This window comes from Microcaecilia unicolor, chromosome 7 (assembly GCF_901765095.1).
Source record: "Microcaecilia unicolor chromosome 7, aMicUni1.1, whole genome shotgun sequence".
Classification (NCBI taxonomy): domain Eukaryota; kingdom Metazoa; phylum Chordata; class Amphibia; order Gymnophiona; family Siphonopidae; genus Microcaecilia; species Microcaecilia unicolor.
The window spans coordinates 128,004,607-128,023,557 of NC_044037.1; the positions used below are offsets into that span (position 1 = coordinate 128,004,607).

Here is an 18,951-nt window from a genome sequence, read left to right on the forward strand (position 1 = left end):
CACGCCCCCGTCAACTTTGGCCATTTCTGCGACAGATTGCAGTTGAAGACGCCCAAAATCGGCTTTTCATTATACCGATTTGGGCGCCCACGGGAGAAAGACGCCCATCTCCCCATTTGGGTCGAAATATGGGCATCTTTCTCTTTTGAAAATAAGGGGGATAGTGGCTCTCAGTCTGGTCTCTTTCTGATACCTCACTTATTTTCTGCACTACTTTGAGTCAGAGTCTGTCCAGGCCGAAGAGATACTTATGCACTTCTGTTTTTTATTGCTCTCTGGCTTTCTCTGTAGGCCTGTGTATTCTTTTGGATTCTTCAGAGCTTTTCTCATTACTATGGCTGGTTTGTGCTGCATCTAAATTGCCCTGTAATTTCTGTTTGCAAGCAGTGAGTGCACCTTGGAGAGGGTTGTGCCCCAAATAGATACTTTTTGCTAGACTGAAAGAAGCTAAATATCTTGCAGGCAGTGTGTCTTAGGTTTGTGCCCAACTTGATACTTTATTTATCTCTATAGCAACAGTGGGAGGTTTTGCTGCACAAATGGATACTTCACTGTGCTAGCTAATTAATTAGGCATCCTGGGCAGCAGTGTTGCCAAGTGGGCGGTTTCGCGACCCGCCACGGGAAATTTTTGCCCGCGGCGGGTTGCGGTTTTTTTTGCTTCTTTTTTGTATTTTGGGCGGTTTTTAGGCGGGTTTTTCGGCCGCGGGGGGCGGGGTTAGTGACGTTTTGGACGGGGTTAGTGACGTTCTGGGCGGGGCCGATGACGGGGGAGGCGGGGCCGATGATGGCAGGGGCGGGGTTGATGACGGCGGGGGCGGGGGGTGATGACGCGGGGGTGGGGGTATCAGGGGCGGGGTTTGAGTTTGGGCAGGTTTTGGGCTGGATTTAGGCTGGTTTGAGTGGGAAAAAAATTTTCCACCTGGCAACCCTGCTGGGCAGCAGTTTATTCACAGATACTTCTATTTGCTTAGCTGGCCAGCAACAGTCCCATACGTTTCTGCTTTCTTCTTATGGTGATATTTGTAATATTCTGCAATCACCTTGCACTTAAAACTGAAACATCCTCTGCTATCCACACATGGACTACTTTGAGAATGTCCAACAAGCCTTTTCACTGCCCCCTGATATTTTGCTGTAGTACTCAAGTTTGTTACTGCACCCTTACAGTGTTCATCAAGTTTTCAGTGCGCCTGAGATGGCTACTGCAGTGTATAAGCTTTTACTGCCAAGATTTTACTGTTCTGCTCTCTCTCCTGATAGGCTCTCTCTACTCAGGAGATTAGCTTTCAGATAACCAGGGTATAAAACATCACTGTGAAGATTCAGAACTCTTGAGCCAAAATCATCTTTAATGCAAATTCAGACAAAAGGAAATAACTTACAGTTAGATGTGCCTTGCAGAACTGGTAGTCTATTCTCTACCAGCTCACCCTGTAAACAAGGGGAGCCAGGAGAAATTTCACCCCCTCCTTTGCCCTTAGAACATTTCTGTTTATCCAAAGCATACGTGGTTGCTTGTTATTCCACAAAAATGCTGCTAATTTATACTCCAACAATCTGTACATTTTATCAGAAAATAAATGGGGTTGGGAGGTCACGGCAGCCATTTTGACTGCAGAGCCAGCAAGAGCAATTCTGAGTATGGGGGCTCATTGATTTTTGTTCTACTACTGTGGAAAGTATTTCTGAATGGGTTCAGTTGGAGGAAAAAAATCCTTTGCCCCATTCCTCTATAGATTAGCCCGGGATTACTAGTTTTAGTAAGTTTACTTGTTATCCTGTGCTTCATGCTACTCTTGTAACTTTTGGAGCCTAGCAAAAGTTTTGAATAGGGAGTCTTGTGAGAATTTCCTGTCCATTGGTCATTCTGCTTCATGATTCTATCAGCTGCTTGCTGATGGTAAGCGATGTTTGAAGTCTGAAAAGTATTAAGAGGAGGATGTGGGAATTAAGTTGACCTTGGAACAATGAGATAACTTTTGGGTCTCAGACTCGTACTGTTATTCAGCTTATGTTACTAAGGGGGGAAGTTATCAAGCAGCATTAGAACTTTAATGTACTTTACTTGGCCCTTAACATGATTTAAAGGGCCCCAAACACCACTTGACTTAATTTACTGTGGCAATATTTAAGTTGCCATGGGCAAAGATTACGCGAGTGTGGCTATCGGACAATCATGCGTGCATATATGTCAGGGCAACAGTTGTCACCAGGGCCGTGCCTAGGGTCTCTGGCGCCCCCCTGCAGCCTATCAGTTGGCGCCCCCCCCCCCCTGCAGACTATCAGTTGGTGGTGGTGGTGGTGGCGGCGGTGGAGGTGGCGGCGGTGGCGCCCCCCCCCCCCTGAAAATGATCGCTCACCACTTGCCCCACTGACAGGAATTGTCAGCAATATTCTTAGAAAGAAATTGCTATACATTGCAAAATAAGATAGCAGATGTAAATTCTCAAAGTGGACATATTCCAAACACTAAAATGAAAATAAAATGATTTTTTTTCTACCTTTGTTGTCTGGTGACTTTCTTTTTCTGATCATGCTGGCCCCGTATCTGATTCTGCTGCTATCTGTCCTCTTAACTCCGTTTCCAGGGCTTCCTTTCCATGTATTTCTTTCCTTTCCTCCTTTCTTCTTCATTTCTGGTCCTCAGCTTCTGCCTATTTGCTTCATCCATGTGCAGTTTTTCTCCTCTCTTCCTTTTCCCCTCATTTCATCTCCTTCATCTCTCTTCCCTCCCCTCTTTGTCCAGCAATTTCTCCTCTCTCCCTGAGCCCTGCCCTCCCATCCATGCTCCTCTGTCCCCTGCCCCCTCCATTCATCCTTTTCCAGCAATTCCCCTCTCTCCCTGAGCCCTGCCCTCCCAATCCATGCCCATCCATGCTCCTCTGTCACCTGCCCCCTCCATTCATCCCTATCCAGCAATTCCCCTCTCTCCCTGAGCCCTGCCCTGCAATCCATATCCATCCATGCCCATCTGTCCCCTCCATTCATCCCTATCCAGCAATTCCCCTCTCTCCCTGAGCCCTGCCCTCCCAATCCATGCTCCTCTGTCCCCTGCCCTCTCCATTCATCCTTTTCCAGCAATCCCCCTCTCTCCCTGAGCCCTGCCCTCCCAATCCATGCTCCTCTGTCCCCTGCCCCCTCCATTCATCCTTTCCAGCAATTCCCCTCTCTCCCTGAGCCCTGCCCTCCCAATCCATGCCCATCCATGCTCCTCTGTCCCCTGCCCCCTCCATTCATCCCTATCCAGCAATTCCCCTCTCTCCCTGAGCCCTGCCCTCCCAATCCATGCCCATCCATGCTCCTCTGTCCCCTGCCCCCTCCATTCATCCTTTTCCAGCAAGTCCCCTCTCTCCCTTCCATGACCCCCCCTCGCATCCATGCTCCTCTCTCTCCCATGTCCCAGCCTGGCCCGCCGTCTTCTCCCCCCCCCCTTCGCATTCATGCTATCGTTTCTCCCCTGCCCTCCCGCTCCCATTGTTCAACTGCCCACCCTCTTCGCTCCCCCCAACTTCCCTTTTCTTTTTTTTTTTTTTTAAATTTACCTCCGTGGCGGTTCCGGCAGCGCAGCGTCAGGGAAGGAGGCGGCGCTCCCAATGTCTAGCCTTCACTTCGCTGTGTTCCGCCTTCTTCTGACGTCATCCTTGACGTCAGAAGTAGGCGGAACACAGCAAAGGGAAGGCTAGAGACGTCGGGAGCACCGCCTCCTTCCCTGACACTGCGCTGCCGGAACCGCCACCACAGATGGTAAATTTAAAAAGAAAAAAAAATAAAAGGAATGTTGCGGGAGGACGAGCGAGGTGAGCATGGTGCGGCGGCGCCCCCCAGAGGGAAGCGCCCCCCTGCCATGCTTACCTTGCTTACCGGGTCAGCACGGCCCTGGTTATCACATATAGGCCTCCCGCAAGGAGTGAGTTGCATTAAATGCAGTCAAACCCCACATACATTGTTCCATGCATTTTGGGCATGTCCAGGGGTAAGGGCTTTCTGGACACGGGTTGAGAGATTCTTGTCCCGGATATTAGGATCATTAGTAACGGGAACTTGGGATCACTTTGTATTGGACACGAAAAGGGCCTTCAGGACACATTCAGCGGGGGCACGCACCTTATGCCGTAAGCTGAGCTTGGTGGCGCGGAAGACTGTTCTGCAGTATTGGACGGCTCCGGAGCCGCCGGCTTACTGGCACTGGAGAAATCAGGTACACCTTTTGGCAACACGGGAAGCATGGGAGGCAAGGGGCTTCCCGATGAGATATGTACATTTTAAACAGATATGGGGCCCTTATCTGGAGGCATTAAGCCCTAGAGGGCGCAGTTTACTACTTAATTGGCATAATGCGACACCCTAACTTGAAGGTTAAAGATAGCCCTGATCACACATAAATTTCGTAGTTAACAGCAGGGGGAGGGGGAAGGGGGGAGGGATCTCTCCTGGCTATCAGAACACAAGCCAGGAGGGAGATCGGGGAGGGAGGGATAGGGGGAGGAAGGGGTGAAGGGTAAAACAATCGGATGGTATCACTGGAAAGAAGAGGGGAGGAGGGGTGGGGGGGGGAGGAGGGTAAAAGGGGGGAAAATAATGTTAGATTATGATAATGATCACAGACGACAATTGCTTTTGTAGATTCATGTGTACAAACTTTAATTCTGTATTGGTTGGTCAATAAAAATGTTGAAACATAAGTTGCCATGGGCTAAATAGTAATTAGATGCAAAGCTTGTAAATATATATTATGCATCTCATTACTATGTAAATACCATAACACGACTTTACTATGAAAATGCCATAAGGCGACTTGACACTTCAAGTCATATTGTGCGCAGCAAATCACGGTAAAATAATCCCAGCCAAAAGCTGAGGTTAATTTACTATGCCGCGAGCATCAGGACTCAAGCCACAGTCCAATGCTCCTGACTGGAGCTTAAAGAGGCCACAGTGCAGATTCAGACCTCCCACCCCAGTGCAATCCCCCATTCCGATCAAGCCCCCAGTGCAAGTCTCTGTCCACTAATGAAAGCTCCCGATCCATCCATTACTATGTAAGTACTATAACACGATTTGCGGTGATACACTGCAATTCCCTTTATGGGTAGCAAATGACAGTAAAATAACCCCAGTCAAAAGCTTAGGTTCTTTTACCATGCTGGGAGCATTAGGACTCAAACCCGCAGTATCGATGCTCCCGGCTGGAGTTTAAAGGAGCCTCAGTGGCAGTGCAGATTCTGGATCTCCCTCCCCCCCCCCCCCACTTCAATGCAAGCTCACTACCCTCCAATCAGGCCCCTCATCCTCTATGGAAGCCCACTGATGAAGCCCCCAAGCCCCATAGTTCCCCACATCACCCACATGCTCCATACTTGTCTGGACCTGGTGGTCTAGTGGTCCCAGGCAGGAGCGATCCCCAGTCGCTCCTGCCCTCCTTAGCACCACCTGTCAAAATGGCATTCCTAAAGCTAGTCTCACAGTACTAACCCTAAGGAATCATGTTCCTATATAAGGTATAAGTTCCCATGCAAGTTTTTTTTAACTAAAAGAAGTACAGTTTTTCCACTGAGATGTACAAATTGCTTTGATAGTGTACTTTTTCTTCTGTTATTGCTAAAGAGCTGCCAGAAGGACAGTCGAAGAAATATTATTAATGATAAAACTTTTGATCTCCTTTCTTTCTAATTTACTGTGCTGCTACGAGCATTATTCAGATTTATGTTTCATCATTTGGATCTCACAGCACGGGAGATTTTTTTTTTCAGTTTGGGTATCATTTGCAATTAGAGGTATATTAGAAGACATTCTAAATTATATCTATTTTTAAATTTACTAGGGGCGTCCAGGTATGAATGGTTTAAAGGGGGAGAAAGGTGAACCTACAGATCCAAGTATAGGACACCACTTCAGAGTAAGTAGCTATTTATATTTCTATTCAGTTCTGTTTGCAACTAAAGGTTAAGAAGAAAAACTGTAAAAAAAAAAACATTTCAGAAAAGCATCTAAGATGTATATATCAAAATTCTGTATTGCAAATACTTCTTTGTGGTTCACAGAGTCATAAAAACCAGTCAAGTCTGTCAGAAAATTAACCCTAATTTGCATTTAGACCTGTGTACTGAATCTCCATCAAGGATTTATAATTCATAATAGCATCTATAAAAAGGCTTTCCTAATTTCTCCTGCCAGTGTGAGAAGGATCCCAGGTATGGCAGCCCTTAATCAGTATTCTCTCCCACTTAAAAATTAATCCATTCACACTTTGTTACTGTTACATTGGTTCTACATTTCATCCACAAAACCACTCAGTAAAAATCAGTGCATTTTAATTGTATTATTGAAACCAAAATATGTCAAGCGATTCTGTTCTTTTTAACATAGAGGGGCATTTTCAAAAGAACGTCCAAGTGAGAATTGTAATGTCCCACTCATAACATCCAAAAAGCCTCCATCTGTCTCACAGCCATTTTTGAACAAGAAAAATGTTGGGGGTTTCTTGTTTGAAAATACACGAGAACATCCAAGTACCAATTAAACATTAAAATAAAATGTCCAAATTATGAATGCCAAAAAACCAGGAACAAGGACGTCTGACAGCATTTGTACAAAAAATAGCCACACAAATGTCCCTGCAGAGCAGAGGGGCAACCTATCAATCATATTCCACTGCAACTGTTATTTTAAATGGTGAACCCTCCAGGAACAGGGAAATGCTTACTGTACCTGACTGTACACCACCTTAATAGTCCTAAGGTTTGCAGGTACCTTTAATAATTAGGTACAATAGGTATATCTCTGTTTCTGGAAGGCTCACAATTAAAATAAATAAATAAAGAGTTGAAAGATGGGATTTAAACCTGGGCCCCCTGGTTTACAGTTCACTGAACTAACCACTAAGCTACACTTCAAACCTGCTTGCCGCTGTATTTAGAATGCCCATAATACCTGATTTTTCAGAGAGCCTAGTTTCCCTTTCCGGTGTCACTTTCAGGGGAAGGGACAGGGACAGTAACCACTGGGGGATTAGGGGAGGGGGGTCATGACTTAATCTCTCCGGTGGTCAGCTACTCATTCAGGGCACCTTTTTAATACCCTGGTTGCCCTTCTTTTTTGACTTGGATTTTCTTCCAATTTGATTATTGCTGTTGGATGTCCTAAATTTGGGGCCTACCTAGTCCTGTCCTAAACACGCCTCTTTGCTATTTGAATAAACTGCAGTGTAGGATGTCCAAATTCTGTCTTTTGAAAATCACAATTTAGACACTTTTGGCAGCTGGACTGGATTTTGGGTATTTTTAGATGTCTATGTGCTTTGAAAATGAGCGTCATAATGTTTCTTCCAGATCAGACATAGACCACAGTACCAGATGGCACTGACATTGATACCCTATCCTCCTAGATTAAGAACATAAGAATAGCTATACTTGGTCAGACCAATGGTCCATCTAGCCCAGTATCTTGCTTCCAATAGTGGCCAATCTAGGTCACAAGTACCTGGCAGAAATCCAGTTAGTAGTAACATTCTTTCCTTAGCCTACGTAGCAGATGAATCCAAGAACTGGTGGGTTGTGTCCATCTACCAGCAGGTGGAGATAGAGATTACAAAGCTGAAGGCAGTGGTACCAGATGGCCAGCTCCTCCACTCAGTATTTATCTCCAGCAGGTGGTAGACGGCATCTCAGCAGCTCCTGGATTTGTCTGCTGGGTCTGCTCCTTGGCCTGTCCGGCCAGTTGAGATGGGGGGGGGGGGGGGGGGGGGGGGGGGTTGGACTTTGTACCACCTTTAGAGGCATACTTGGTGACCTGGGTCTCTGCCTTACTCCATGGACCCCTTTCTCCCTGTGTGTGAGCTATTGTTGGGTCTGTAGACTTCCTCTCCTTAAAAAACAAAACTGTGCATCTGTTCTTGAAAAAAAAAGACTGAAAAAGAGAGACGCAGCTCTTTTTGGGAGATAGAATCTGCAGCTGTTTGCAGTCTGAGTCTGTTCATTCACCAGCAGCCTTCCCTGAGTGCAGCATGCTATTGGTGAGTAATTTGTGGCTTAGTTGGGGGAAGCACTATAATGGCTATGGAGACTGTCAAACAGTGCTCGCAGTGCGGGGCACGCCGATCAACTAAGTGGCTGTGTGTGGCTGGATACTTGGAGATTCTGTCTAGCTCCAGCGATGGGCTTTCTCCTGAGCAGTCTGATTCCTGCTCTGTTTTGGGAGCATGTGCCATTTTCGTAGCGCCCGCAAACGTGGTTCCCGCCTTGCAGCCTTTTGCTGCAGTAGATGCTTCGGGGTCTGCCTCAGCCTTGCATGTAGCGCCTCTGAGGGGGTCCTTCCCCAGCTGTAGAGTCATCTGCTTAGGCTGCTGCAGCTTCTGACTAGGGGGAATTTTTTTTTCCCTGGAGTTTGTCCTCCTGCTTCATGCTTTGCCCCACCCCTGCATTTCCTTTTTGTTTTTTTTTTTTACAAGATTATTCTCATCTAGAAATACAGCCAAAATAACATTTTAAGATTTAGCCAAAATTACATACAAACTTGTATAAAAAGAAAAAGGATAAAGGAAAAAAAAAGAAAGAAGTAATAAATGTTAGCTAATATAATTTTTCAAAATGAATTGCTACGCTTTCTCAGACCACATTAATAATGGGGGGGGGGAGGTGAATAGAGAAGATTACTTAAACATTCATTTACAACAAAGGAATTAAGCTGCAGTACCTCCTCTTTAAATAAATGTAAGCAATTCTTACAATTGCTTCATATCTAGAAATGATCGTAACTGATCTGGTGAATAGAAAACATATTTGGTGTTACCTAATTTAACAATACACTTACAGGGGTATGCTAGGAAAAACGTTCCTCCAATTTCAATTGTCCTTTTTTTTTTCAAAGCTAGAAAAGCTTTTCTTTTCTGTTGTGTTTGTTTTGTGACATCTGGATATATCCACACTTTTTCTCCTCCAAAGAGGGAATTCATGTTCTTGAAGTATAGTTTAATTATGTGATTAAGATCTTGTTTGAATACAAATTACACTAATAGTGTAGTTCTTTCAGTTGTATCCAAAGTTTGCTCCAAAAGGGCTGTTAAATTATCCAGATCCATATTAGATTTTTCTGCTTCTCCCTTTTTTCCCTGTTCCCTGTTGGGATTTGCAATATAATATATTTTATTAATCGGAGGAATAACGTCGAATACCCCTGCATTTTCCTATGGCCCCTCCTCTGGATGTCCCTTCTCTGGATTGTGATGTGGCCTTGCAGCATTCCGAAGAGGATTTTGTTTTAAGGAAGCGGTGTCTGGGTGCCACTTCGGAGGTGGGATCGTTGGGGCATCTCTCTGGCCCTCCGTCCTTATGTCCTCGGGTGGATGAGTTGGAAGATGGCGAGGTTCCCCTGGAAAAATCTGATGATCCTTCTGCTGTCCGGCTTTTTTTTATTGGGATAAGCTTCCTTTGCCCATCTGTCACTCCTTGGAGGCTTTAAACATTGAAGATCTTGAAGCACAAGTTGCGGCTATGGTTAGTTCCAAACTGGCGACCACGAGGAAGCCGTCTAAGACCTTCCCGGTACATGCTGCCATTCATGAGTTTATTTCGACCTAGTGGTCCGATCCTGAGGGGAGTTTGAAGGTGGCTAAGGCTATGTCTCGTCTGTATCTAATCACCCTGTGTAACACAGATAAGCTGATTCTTCCTAAGGTGGACACCTTAGTCATGGCTGTTACTAAGAAGACCACTCTTCTGGTTGAAGGGGGAGTGGCCTTGAAAGACATGCAGGATTGGTGTCTGGAGGCTTCCCTTAAGCGTGCTTTTGAAGTGTCTTTGCTGGCCTTCCAGGCCTCTATCTGTAGTTCTTACGCCACCAGTACATGTCTTAACCGGTCGTAGCAGGCTCTGGAGCAGGACCAGGGGTCAGCTCCAGCCTTTGGGGGTTCCTTAGTCAATGGAGTCAGACTTGGCTTAATTGGCAGACTCCCCTGTATGATCTAGTGTGGGCTACAACCAAACAGGTGGCCTTGGTGGTCTTCTCTTGACGTTTGTTGTGGCTTCGTCATTGGGCAGCAGATTTGGCTTTGAAGCAGAAACTTATGCAACTCCCCTTTTGGGTCAACATCTTTTCGGATTGTTAAAGATTTGGGCAATTCAAAGTCTGAGACTTCCTGAAGGTAAGCCCAAGCCTGCCTCGTGGTGAGGCTAGGCGTTATTCTCCGGGCCGCACATCGGGGGCATTCCGGTGTCCTCGCTTTCAGCAGCATTTTTCCTTTTGAGATGATGTGACCCTCAGGCATTGCAGTGTGGCAGGGGTCTGGCCCTAATGCATCCCAACCATGGGGCGCCAGTCTGCTCCTCGGGGCTAAGGATAGGGGGTCGGCTGACTCTCTTCAACGAGGAGTGGGCCAAAATCACTTTAGACCAGTGGGTCTTAGACATCATTAGAGAAGGTTACAGAATAGAATTCTCTTCGTCCATCAGCAAAGTGTTCCTGGAGTTCAGGTGCACCACTACTTCCAAGCGAGCAGTGTTCAAGGCCATGCTGCAGTTGCTACTGGATCTGGGGCAGTGGTGCCGGTGCCCCCCTCTGAGATCCATTCTGGAAGCTATTCGATCTATTTTATGGTGCCTTGCAAAGGGGGCTCCTTCTGCCCAATTCTAGATCTGTGGAAGCTGAACCAGTGTCTCACGGTCCAGCATTTCTGCATGGAGACCATGCAGTCCGTGGTGGCAGCTTTGCAACTGAAAGAGTTTGTCATTTCTGTAGACCTCAGGAACATTCCTGCACATTCCTATTTGGCATTCTTATCGGCAGTTTCTCCGCTTTACCATTCTGGGTCAACATGTCCAATTTTGGGCTTTGGCCTTGCTACTGCTCCCCCACACCTTTTCCAAGTTCATGGTAGTCATGACATTGTATCTCCAGAAAGAGGGCATCAGAGTGCACCCCTATCTCGACGACTGGCTGATCCAAGCAGATTCAGCGGAGGACAGTCACAAGATTGCTTCTTGGGTCATCTCGCTCCTGGAATCCTTGAGCTGGGTGGTCAGCCTTCAAAAGAATCACTTCATCCTGTCCCAGTTACTGGATTACCTGGGTGTTTGATTCGATACATCTCTGAGTCGGATGCTCTTGCCCGAGGACAGGAGAGTCAGGCTCAGGTACGTGGGCTGCTGGGGTTGCTGAGCTTTCGATCCTGGGACTACATTCAGGTGCTGGGCTCTATGACGTCTACCTTGGTGGTAGTGCCATAGATGAGGGCACACGTGACCACTGCAGCTCTCACTTCTGTGCCAGTGGTCTGCGGTATCCCAGGAGTATCTGCGGCGTCTTCCATGGCTGCCCAAGGCTCAACAGAGCAAGAGCTGGTGGCTTTGCAACTCTGCCCTGCATAAAGGGATGCCCCTTGCGCCCCCATATTGGGTAGTGGTGGTCAAGGACAGCTGAGGAAACGGCATCGCCAGTCAACCGTCTAGAGCTCCAGGCGGTGCTGAATGCCTTACGAATTTTTCAGGAATTGTTGAGAAACAAGGTGGTCCAAGTTCTGTCGAACAACACAACGGCAGTGATGTACATCAACTGCTAGGACGGTACTCGTAGTCGGGCCCTGGCAGTCGAGGTGAGGCAACTTATAGAGTGGGCCGAGCTTCACGCCCTTGGTCTGTCAGCTGCTCACATCACGGGTCATTGCAACGTGCAAACAGACTTTCTCAGTCGTCATCTCCTGGACTCTGCAGAATGGGAGCTTTGGCAGTATTTCACCAGATTTGTCTCAAGTAGGGAACTATGGAGGTGATTCTCATGGCATACTGTCTGAACTCCAAAGTTCTTCAGTCGTTGGAGAGAGGACAGCTTTGCAGGGCTGGATGTTCTGCTGCAATCTTGGCCGGAGGCGGTCCTTCTGTACATCTTTCCTCCCTGGCCACTGATCGGCCGGGTGCTCTTCAGAATCACACGCCACAGGGGCCGGGTCATTCTGGTTGCTCTGGATTGGCCACAGTGTCCCTGGTATGAGGACCTGAGGGCACCTCCATTTCACCTACTGGTCAGTCCTTGTCTCCTCCACCAGGGTTCGGTGCAGATGGAGGATCCCTCCCGCTTTGCTCTTATGGCTTGGCACTTGAGTGGTCGTGCTTATAATTTGTTTCAAGTGCAGGTGGCTGCTTTGGCATGCTACCAGGGGAAAGTGTTGGGCTCTACTCTGGCTTTGCACCTCCGTTTATTGAGGAGAGTCCTCCACCTTCATTCTCTGTTTCGGTGTCCTTGTCCATCCTGAAACCTCAATCTTGATCCCCATGCCTTTCAGAGGGTGTCTTTTGAGCCGCTGCGAGCAGCTTCTGACAAGGACCTTACCCTTAAAGTAGTGTTTTTGGTAGCCATCTCTTCCACGCCCAAGGTGTCTGAAATTCAGGCACTGTCATGCCAGGATCCTTTCCTGCAGTTCTCTGAGTCGGGCGTGACTTTGTGTACAGTTTCTTCCTTTCTGCCGAAAGTGGTTTCGGTTTTTCATCTCAATCAACTCCTTTCGGAAGGAGGATTATCCGGCTGAGTTTGCAGCTCTGGATTTTGGATGTTTGGAGGGTTTTCCTCTGTTATTTGCAGACGTCGAATGATTTCTGGCGTTCGGATCATCTTTGTCCTGCTCACTTGTCCTTGGCGGGGAGTCGTAGCATCTAAGGCAACAATCTCCAGGTGGATTAAGGAGGTGATTTCTTCCGTGTATATCTTGCAGGGCCGCACCTCTCTTGAGGCGTTGAAGGCACATTCCACGAGGTTACAGTCAACTTTGTGGAATGAAACTGGTGTTTTTTCTCTGAATGACATTTGTAAAGTGGGTACTTGGGCCTTTGTGTATACCTTTAGGGAGTGCTTTGGTATGTCCCTCCAGTTCTTGGATTCATCTGCTATGACTAAAGGAAAGCAAATTATCAGCAGGTAAGGCATAATTTTACCATGCTACCCATCCTGGGGCAAGCAGTGGCTTCCCCCATGTCCATCTCAAAAACAGACTATGGACTTTTCCTCCAGGAACTTGTCCAAACCTTTTAAAAATCCTGATTCACTAACCGCTGTTACCACATCCTCCGGCAATGAGTTCCAGAGCTTAACCTTTCTTTGAGTGAAAAAATATTTCCTCCTGTTTGTTTTAAAAGTATTTTTTGAAAGAGTGAAAAATCAATTCAATTTTATCTGCTCTACACCATTCAGGATTTTGTAGATCTCAATCATATCCCCTCTCAGCCCTAACCTCTTTAGCCTTTCCTCGTATGGGAGGAGTTTCATCCCCTTTATCATTGTGGTCGCTCTTCTTTGAACTTTTCCTAATTCCACTATATATTTTTTGAGATACGGTGACCAGAATTGAACACAATACTGAAGGTAAGGTCGCACCATGGAGCGACACCAAGGCATTATAGTATCTTGGTCTCATTTTGTATCCCTTTCCTAATAATTCCTAGCATCCTGTTTGCATTTTTGTCTGCCGCCACACTGGGCAGAAAATTTAAATGTATTGTCTAGAATGACACTTAGATCTTTTTCTTGAGTGCTGACACCTGAGGTGGACCCTAGCATCAGGTAGCAATGATTTGGATTATTCTTCTCAATATGCATCACTTTGCATTTGTGCACATTAAATTTCATCTGCCATTTGGATGCCCAGTCTTCCAGTTTCGTATGGTCTTCCTGCAATTTTTCACAATCCACATGCGTTTTGACAACTTTGAATACTTTTGTATCATCTGCACATTAATCACCTTGCTCATTGTCCTGTTTTTCAGATTTTTTATAAATATATTAAATAGCACCGGTCCCAGTACAGATCCCTGAGGCACTCCACTGTTCACCCTCCTCCATTGAGAACAGTGGCCATTTAACCCTACTCCTCTGTTTTCTGTCCAGTAACCAATTTGTAATTCACAGAAGGACATTGCCTCCTGTCTCGTGATTTTTTAATTTTCTCAGAAACCTCTCATGAAGAACTTCATCAAAAGCTTTCTGAAAATCTAGATATACCATTTAAACCAGCTCACCTTTATCCACGTGTTTGTTTATACCTTAAAAAATTAAGCAAATTGGGAGGCAATTTCCTTGACACTGAGAGTGCACCCTTAGGGGGTAAAGTTACAACACACATGTTGTGCCTGTTTTATATAGACAGCATATAATGCTTATGTGCCTTTGCTTAAATCTGTTTATTGAATCAGTGAAGACAACTTAGAAAATAGATCATGGCCATACAATGTACATAGTTTGACTGCCCTTCTTAGTTATTTTTGATGTAATATATTTTAGGAGGTAAACAATGAGAGGAATAAACAAACCCCTCCCCCCATAACCCAGCCTAAACTCATTTCTGACAACCAGGAGCAATCATTAATGCAGATGTTTTATATTACTGTGGTAATATGATCTCCACAATCAATCAATGCTTATCTTTACTATAAATTATTACTTATTGTTTTGTAAAGGATCCAACTGCAAGACACAATAGTAAAGGAGTTCCAGAAAGGTTCTTGTATCGCTTGCATAGTTAATAGTAGTAAAGAAAGCTGTGAAAACAACAACAATTTTAGCGAATAATTTCTTACCAACACAACAGGAAGTGAGACCAAACAAAGAAAAAAAAAAACGAATTAGAAGATGAAACTGCCACTGAAATGTAGCTGGAAAGCAATGACCACAAATGCTTGCAGTCTAAGCGACAGAGTTCATGTTCTGCAAGCCCTGATGTTAGAGGCAGACTTAGACATTGTTGCTATCGCAGAGTCATGGTTTAATGATTCCCATGAATGGGATGCAAACATACCAGGCTACAATCTATCTAGGAAGGATAGAGATGGTCGTAAAGGTGGAGGAATACCTTTGAATGTGAGTAACGATATCACAGCGACTGAAATGACAGGGGCCTGGGGAAAGGAAAAAGCGATATGGATCACTTTGAAAAGAGATGATGGAACCTTTGTCTACAGACCTTCAACACAATCAGAGGAACTAGATAAAGATCTGATTACAGATATCCAAAAGTTGGGAAAGAAAAGAGAGGTGCTGTAGCTGGGAGATTTCAACCTGCCAGATGCGGATTGGAAAGTTTCATCTGCAGAATCTGAAAGAAGTAGAGAGATCATGGATGTGTTTCAAAGTGCTCTGCTCAGACAAATGATGACAGAACCCACAAGGGAGGGAGTGATGGTGGATCTGATGCTCACAAAAGGGGAAGGTGTGTTTAATGTCTAAGTGGGTGCCCACCTGGGCAACAGTGATAATCAAACTGTTGGTTTGATATAACAGCCAATGTGGAGGGCAGCTACTCAAAACTCAGCCCTGGATTTCAAACATGCTGACTTTAGTAAAATGGGGGAATTCCTGAAGAAAGAGCTGATGGGCTAGGAGGATATATTTGTAAGTGATATTGCTGAACGGTTAGAAAAAAGGTTTGCCTTTTTGCAAATGATACCAAGATTTGTAACGAGTGGACACCCCGGAGGGAGTTTAAAGCATGAGCCTACAAATAGGTGTGAAAATGTGGGGTACAGATGTAACAAATAAATAAAAAGGATCTGTAAAAGTTAGAAGAATGGTCTAATGTTTGGCAATTAAAATTCAATGCAAAGAACTGCAGAATGATGCACTTAGGGAGTAGAAATCCAAGGGAGCTGTATGTGTTAGGTGGTGAGAGGCTGATATGCACAGATAGGGAGAGGGACCTTGGGGTGATAATAACTGAGGATCTGAAGGTGACAAAACAGTGTGACAAGGCGGTGGCTGTAGCCAGAAAGATGCTAGATTGTATAGAGAGAGGTGTAACCAGCAGAAGAAAGGAGTTATTGATGCCTCTATACAAGTCATTGGTGAGGCCCCACCTGGAGTATTGTGTTCAGTTTTGGAGGCCGTATCTTGCTAAAAGTGTAAGAAGACTTGAAGCGGTCCTGAGTACGGTGGCAAAAATGGGGATTGCGCCAAAAGACACATGAGAAGAGACTGAAGACCTGAATATTTATACCCTAGAGGAGAGGAGAGACAGGGAAGATATAAACGTTTAAATACTTGAAAGGTATTAATATAGAAACAGATATTTTCCAGAGAAGGGAAAATAGTAAAACTAGAGGACATAAATTGAGGAGGGAGGTGGTAGAGAAAAAAAGTATGGCGGAATTCAAAATGGCATGGAATTAACACAGAGGATCTCGAATTAGTAATTGGAACATAAGGACAGAGCCTGGTGGACGTCTATAGTCTATGGCCCAGAAACAACAAAGAACGACCATGATCAAGTATATAATATCACGTTCATTGTTCATTTAATCTAGAATTGAGAATGAATGTGACTGTTGGGCAAACTTTATAGACCAGTCACTTACTATGTTACTATTAATTGAGAGCACCACTGTGCAACAGAGGGCAGTTCATCTGACAACCAGTTCTGTAAGATACATCTACAGATCATCAAGGTGGCTCTAGATAAGAATCCTTCGCACCCTTCTTATAGCTAATATTGCCATTCTCAAAACAGTCAAAGATTACTAGCTGTCTCTAAAGTAATACTCAAATGTATAGATGTATGATGAAAAATTGATCTCCAAAAGAGCTGTTTAATGTGCTTTGCCTTGTTGACATTTGAGGCAACATCTCTACTTGCATGGAGGTTCTATATGCCCAATAGGTAGACACATAGAATCTCAAAAGAAATTTATAGTGCATCTCCCATAAAATCAGGTTAGTAGGTATAACCCCCCTACCTTGCAAGCTCAGCTTTCTTGCCCCTGCGCAGCACATTGTAGTTCTCTACTCCATGCAATCGCTAGCTTAACAAAATCAAATTCTACTGTTTGAGATAATAAATATTGTGATGAAACCCTCAGAGGGACTGCTGAGTGAGCTTCTAAGCAGAATGCATCATGCAGGTTTTCATAAATCTCTTTGTTAGCAAGGAAGATTTCAACCCTTTTGCATAGTGTCGTATTTGCAAATAAAGTAATCTTTCTTTTCCACTTGGTATTCTTGCTCCAACTGTCCAAAATCTTTCATTTGATCTTCAGTTATCATTTTATTTATTTAGTTATGTATCATGAACTTTCTATACTGCTTTAGTTGACTTGTGGGTCAAAGCGGTGTACAATCTAATTAAAATACATACAAAGAGAAAGAAGCTACAAGAAAAGATACCAAGGAAAAAACACAGGCTCAGTACTTATACAAAGCAAGAAACTTATCTATATCTAACCCAAGTCCAATACTAAATGCTTATCCAAAAACCCATGCATTAATTGCAGATCTAAAGTTTTTCAAATATAGTTCACTACAAAATGATAGCAGAAAAGAGTTCCAGAGGGCTGGAGCAGTGAAGTAGAATGCATATATCTAGTGGTCTTTAATTGATCCGCCTGAGTGCCCAGTAGGGACCATACAGTGGTCATTTAAAGATCTAAGGACCTACACTAGGGTATAGAGGATAGTTAAAGTAGATAAATATGGAGGGGCACCCATACGAAATGCCTTCACAACGAGAAGTGGAGTTTTAAATTTCACAGTAGCTAGTGGTGACTTTTTAGCAAAGGAGTAATATGTTCTGATTTACGAGCATGGCTATACAGATTGCTATATTTTGCAGTGTTTGCAATTTCTCAAAAAGTGATTGAGAAACAACTAGATAGATGTTACAATCGAGTCTGGTCATAAAAAGAGCAAATAAAGAATGAAAGGAATCATGATGAAAAAAATGAGCTTATGAAATGTATTTGATGCAAAATGATGATATGTGCAGGACAAAGGAAAGTTGGGAGTCCAGAATAATTCCAATATAGCAAAAACTAGTCACGAGTGGCCTAGTGGTTAGGGTGGTGGACTTTGGTACTGGGGAACTGAGGAACTGAGTTCGATTCCCGCTTCAGGCACAGGCAGCTCCTTGTGACTCTGGGCAAGTCACTTAACCCTCCATTGCCCTATGTAAGCCGCATTGAGCCTGCCATGAGTGGGAAAGCGCGGGGTACAAATGTAACAAAAAAAACAAAAAAAAAACTTAGTATCCAACAAATTAAGTTGGTTGCTTAAAGTGACCTGAGAAACAACAGGCCATGGTCTTTTCCCAGTTCAGGACCAAATGGTGATCAGCAAACCACTGGGCTATGGAGTCGAGGCAACACTGAAACAGTAAAACGTCCAAGTGTTCCACATCTGTATGATGAAGAAGAAGAAGAAGAATATCATCTGCATAGAAGTAAAAAGAAATACCAAAGTCCTGAATAAGGGTTTCCAAAGGGCTTAAGAAAAGATTGAATAGAATGGGAGAGCGAATAGACACCTGTGGAATGTATGGGCCATTAAAAATGAGCAGAACCAATTCAGAACAGTTCTAGTCAGACATAGTAACATAGTAACATAGTAGATGACGGCAGAAAAAGACCTGCATGGTCCATCCAGTCTGCCCAACAAGATAAACTCATGTGTATACCTTTACCTTGATTTGTACTTGCCTTTTTCAGGGCACAGACCGTACAAGTCTGCCCAAGCAAGTATTTCCCGCCTCCCAACCACCAGTCCCGCCTCCCATCACCGGCTCTGGCACGGACCGTATAAGTCTGCCCTCCACTATCCTCGCCTCCCAACCACCAACCTCTCTTCCCCCAGCTGCTCCGCCACCCAATTTCGGCTAAGCTTCTGAGGATCCATTCCTGCTGCACAGGATTCCTTTATACACATCCCACGCATGTTTGAATTCCGTTACCGTTTTCATCTCCACCACCTCCCGCGGGAGGGCATTCCAAGCATCCACCACCCTCTCCGTGAAAAAATACTTCCTGACATTTCAAGTCCTCTCGTTCTACCGCCTTCCCATCTCCGGAAAATATTTTTTTGCGGATTAATACCTTTCAAGTATTTGAACGTCTGTATCATATCACCCCTGTTCCTCCTTTCCTCCAGGGTATACATGTTCAGGTCAGCAAGTCTCTGCTCATACGTCTTGGACGCAAATCCCATACCATTC

At 44.9% G+C, this 18,951-nt stretch overlaps 1 protein-coding gene across 1 annotated transcript in view; it reads left to right on the plus strand.

Annotated features, from left to right (window-relative positions):
- The window catches only part of COL18A1 (collagen type XVIII alpha 1 chain), a 782,170-nt gene that overhangs the window by 607,964 nt on the left and 155,255 nt on the right, over positions 1-18,951 (plus strand). Inside the window, exon 21 of the mRNA XM_030210084.1 lies at positions 5,824-5,898. Coding sequence (XP_030065944.1) covers positions 5,824-5,898 — 75 coding nt within the window. The remainder of the gene's footprint in view (positions 1-5,823; positions 5,899-18,951) is intronic.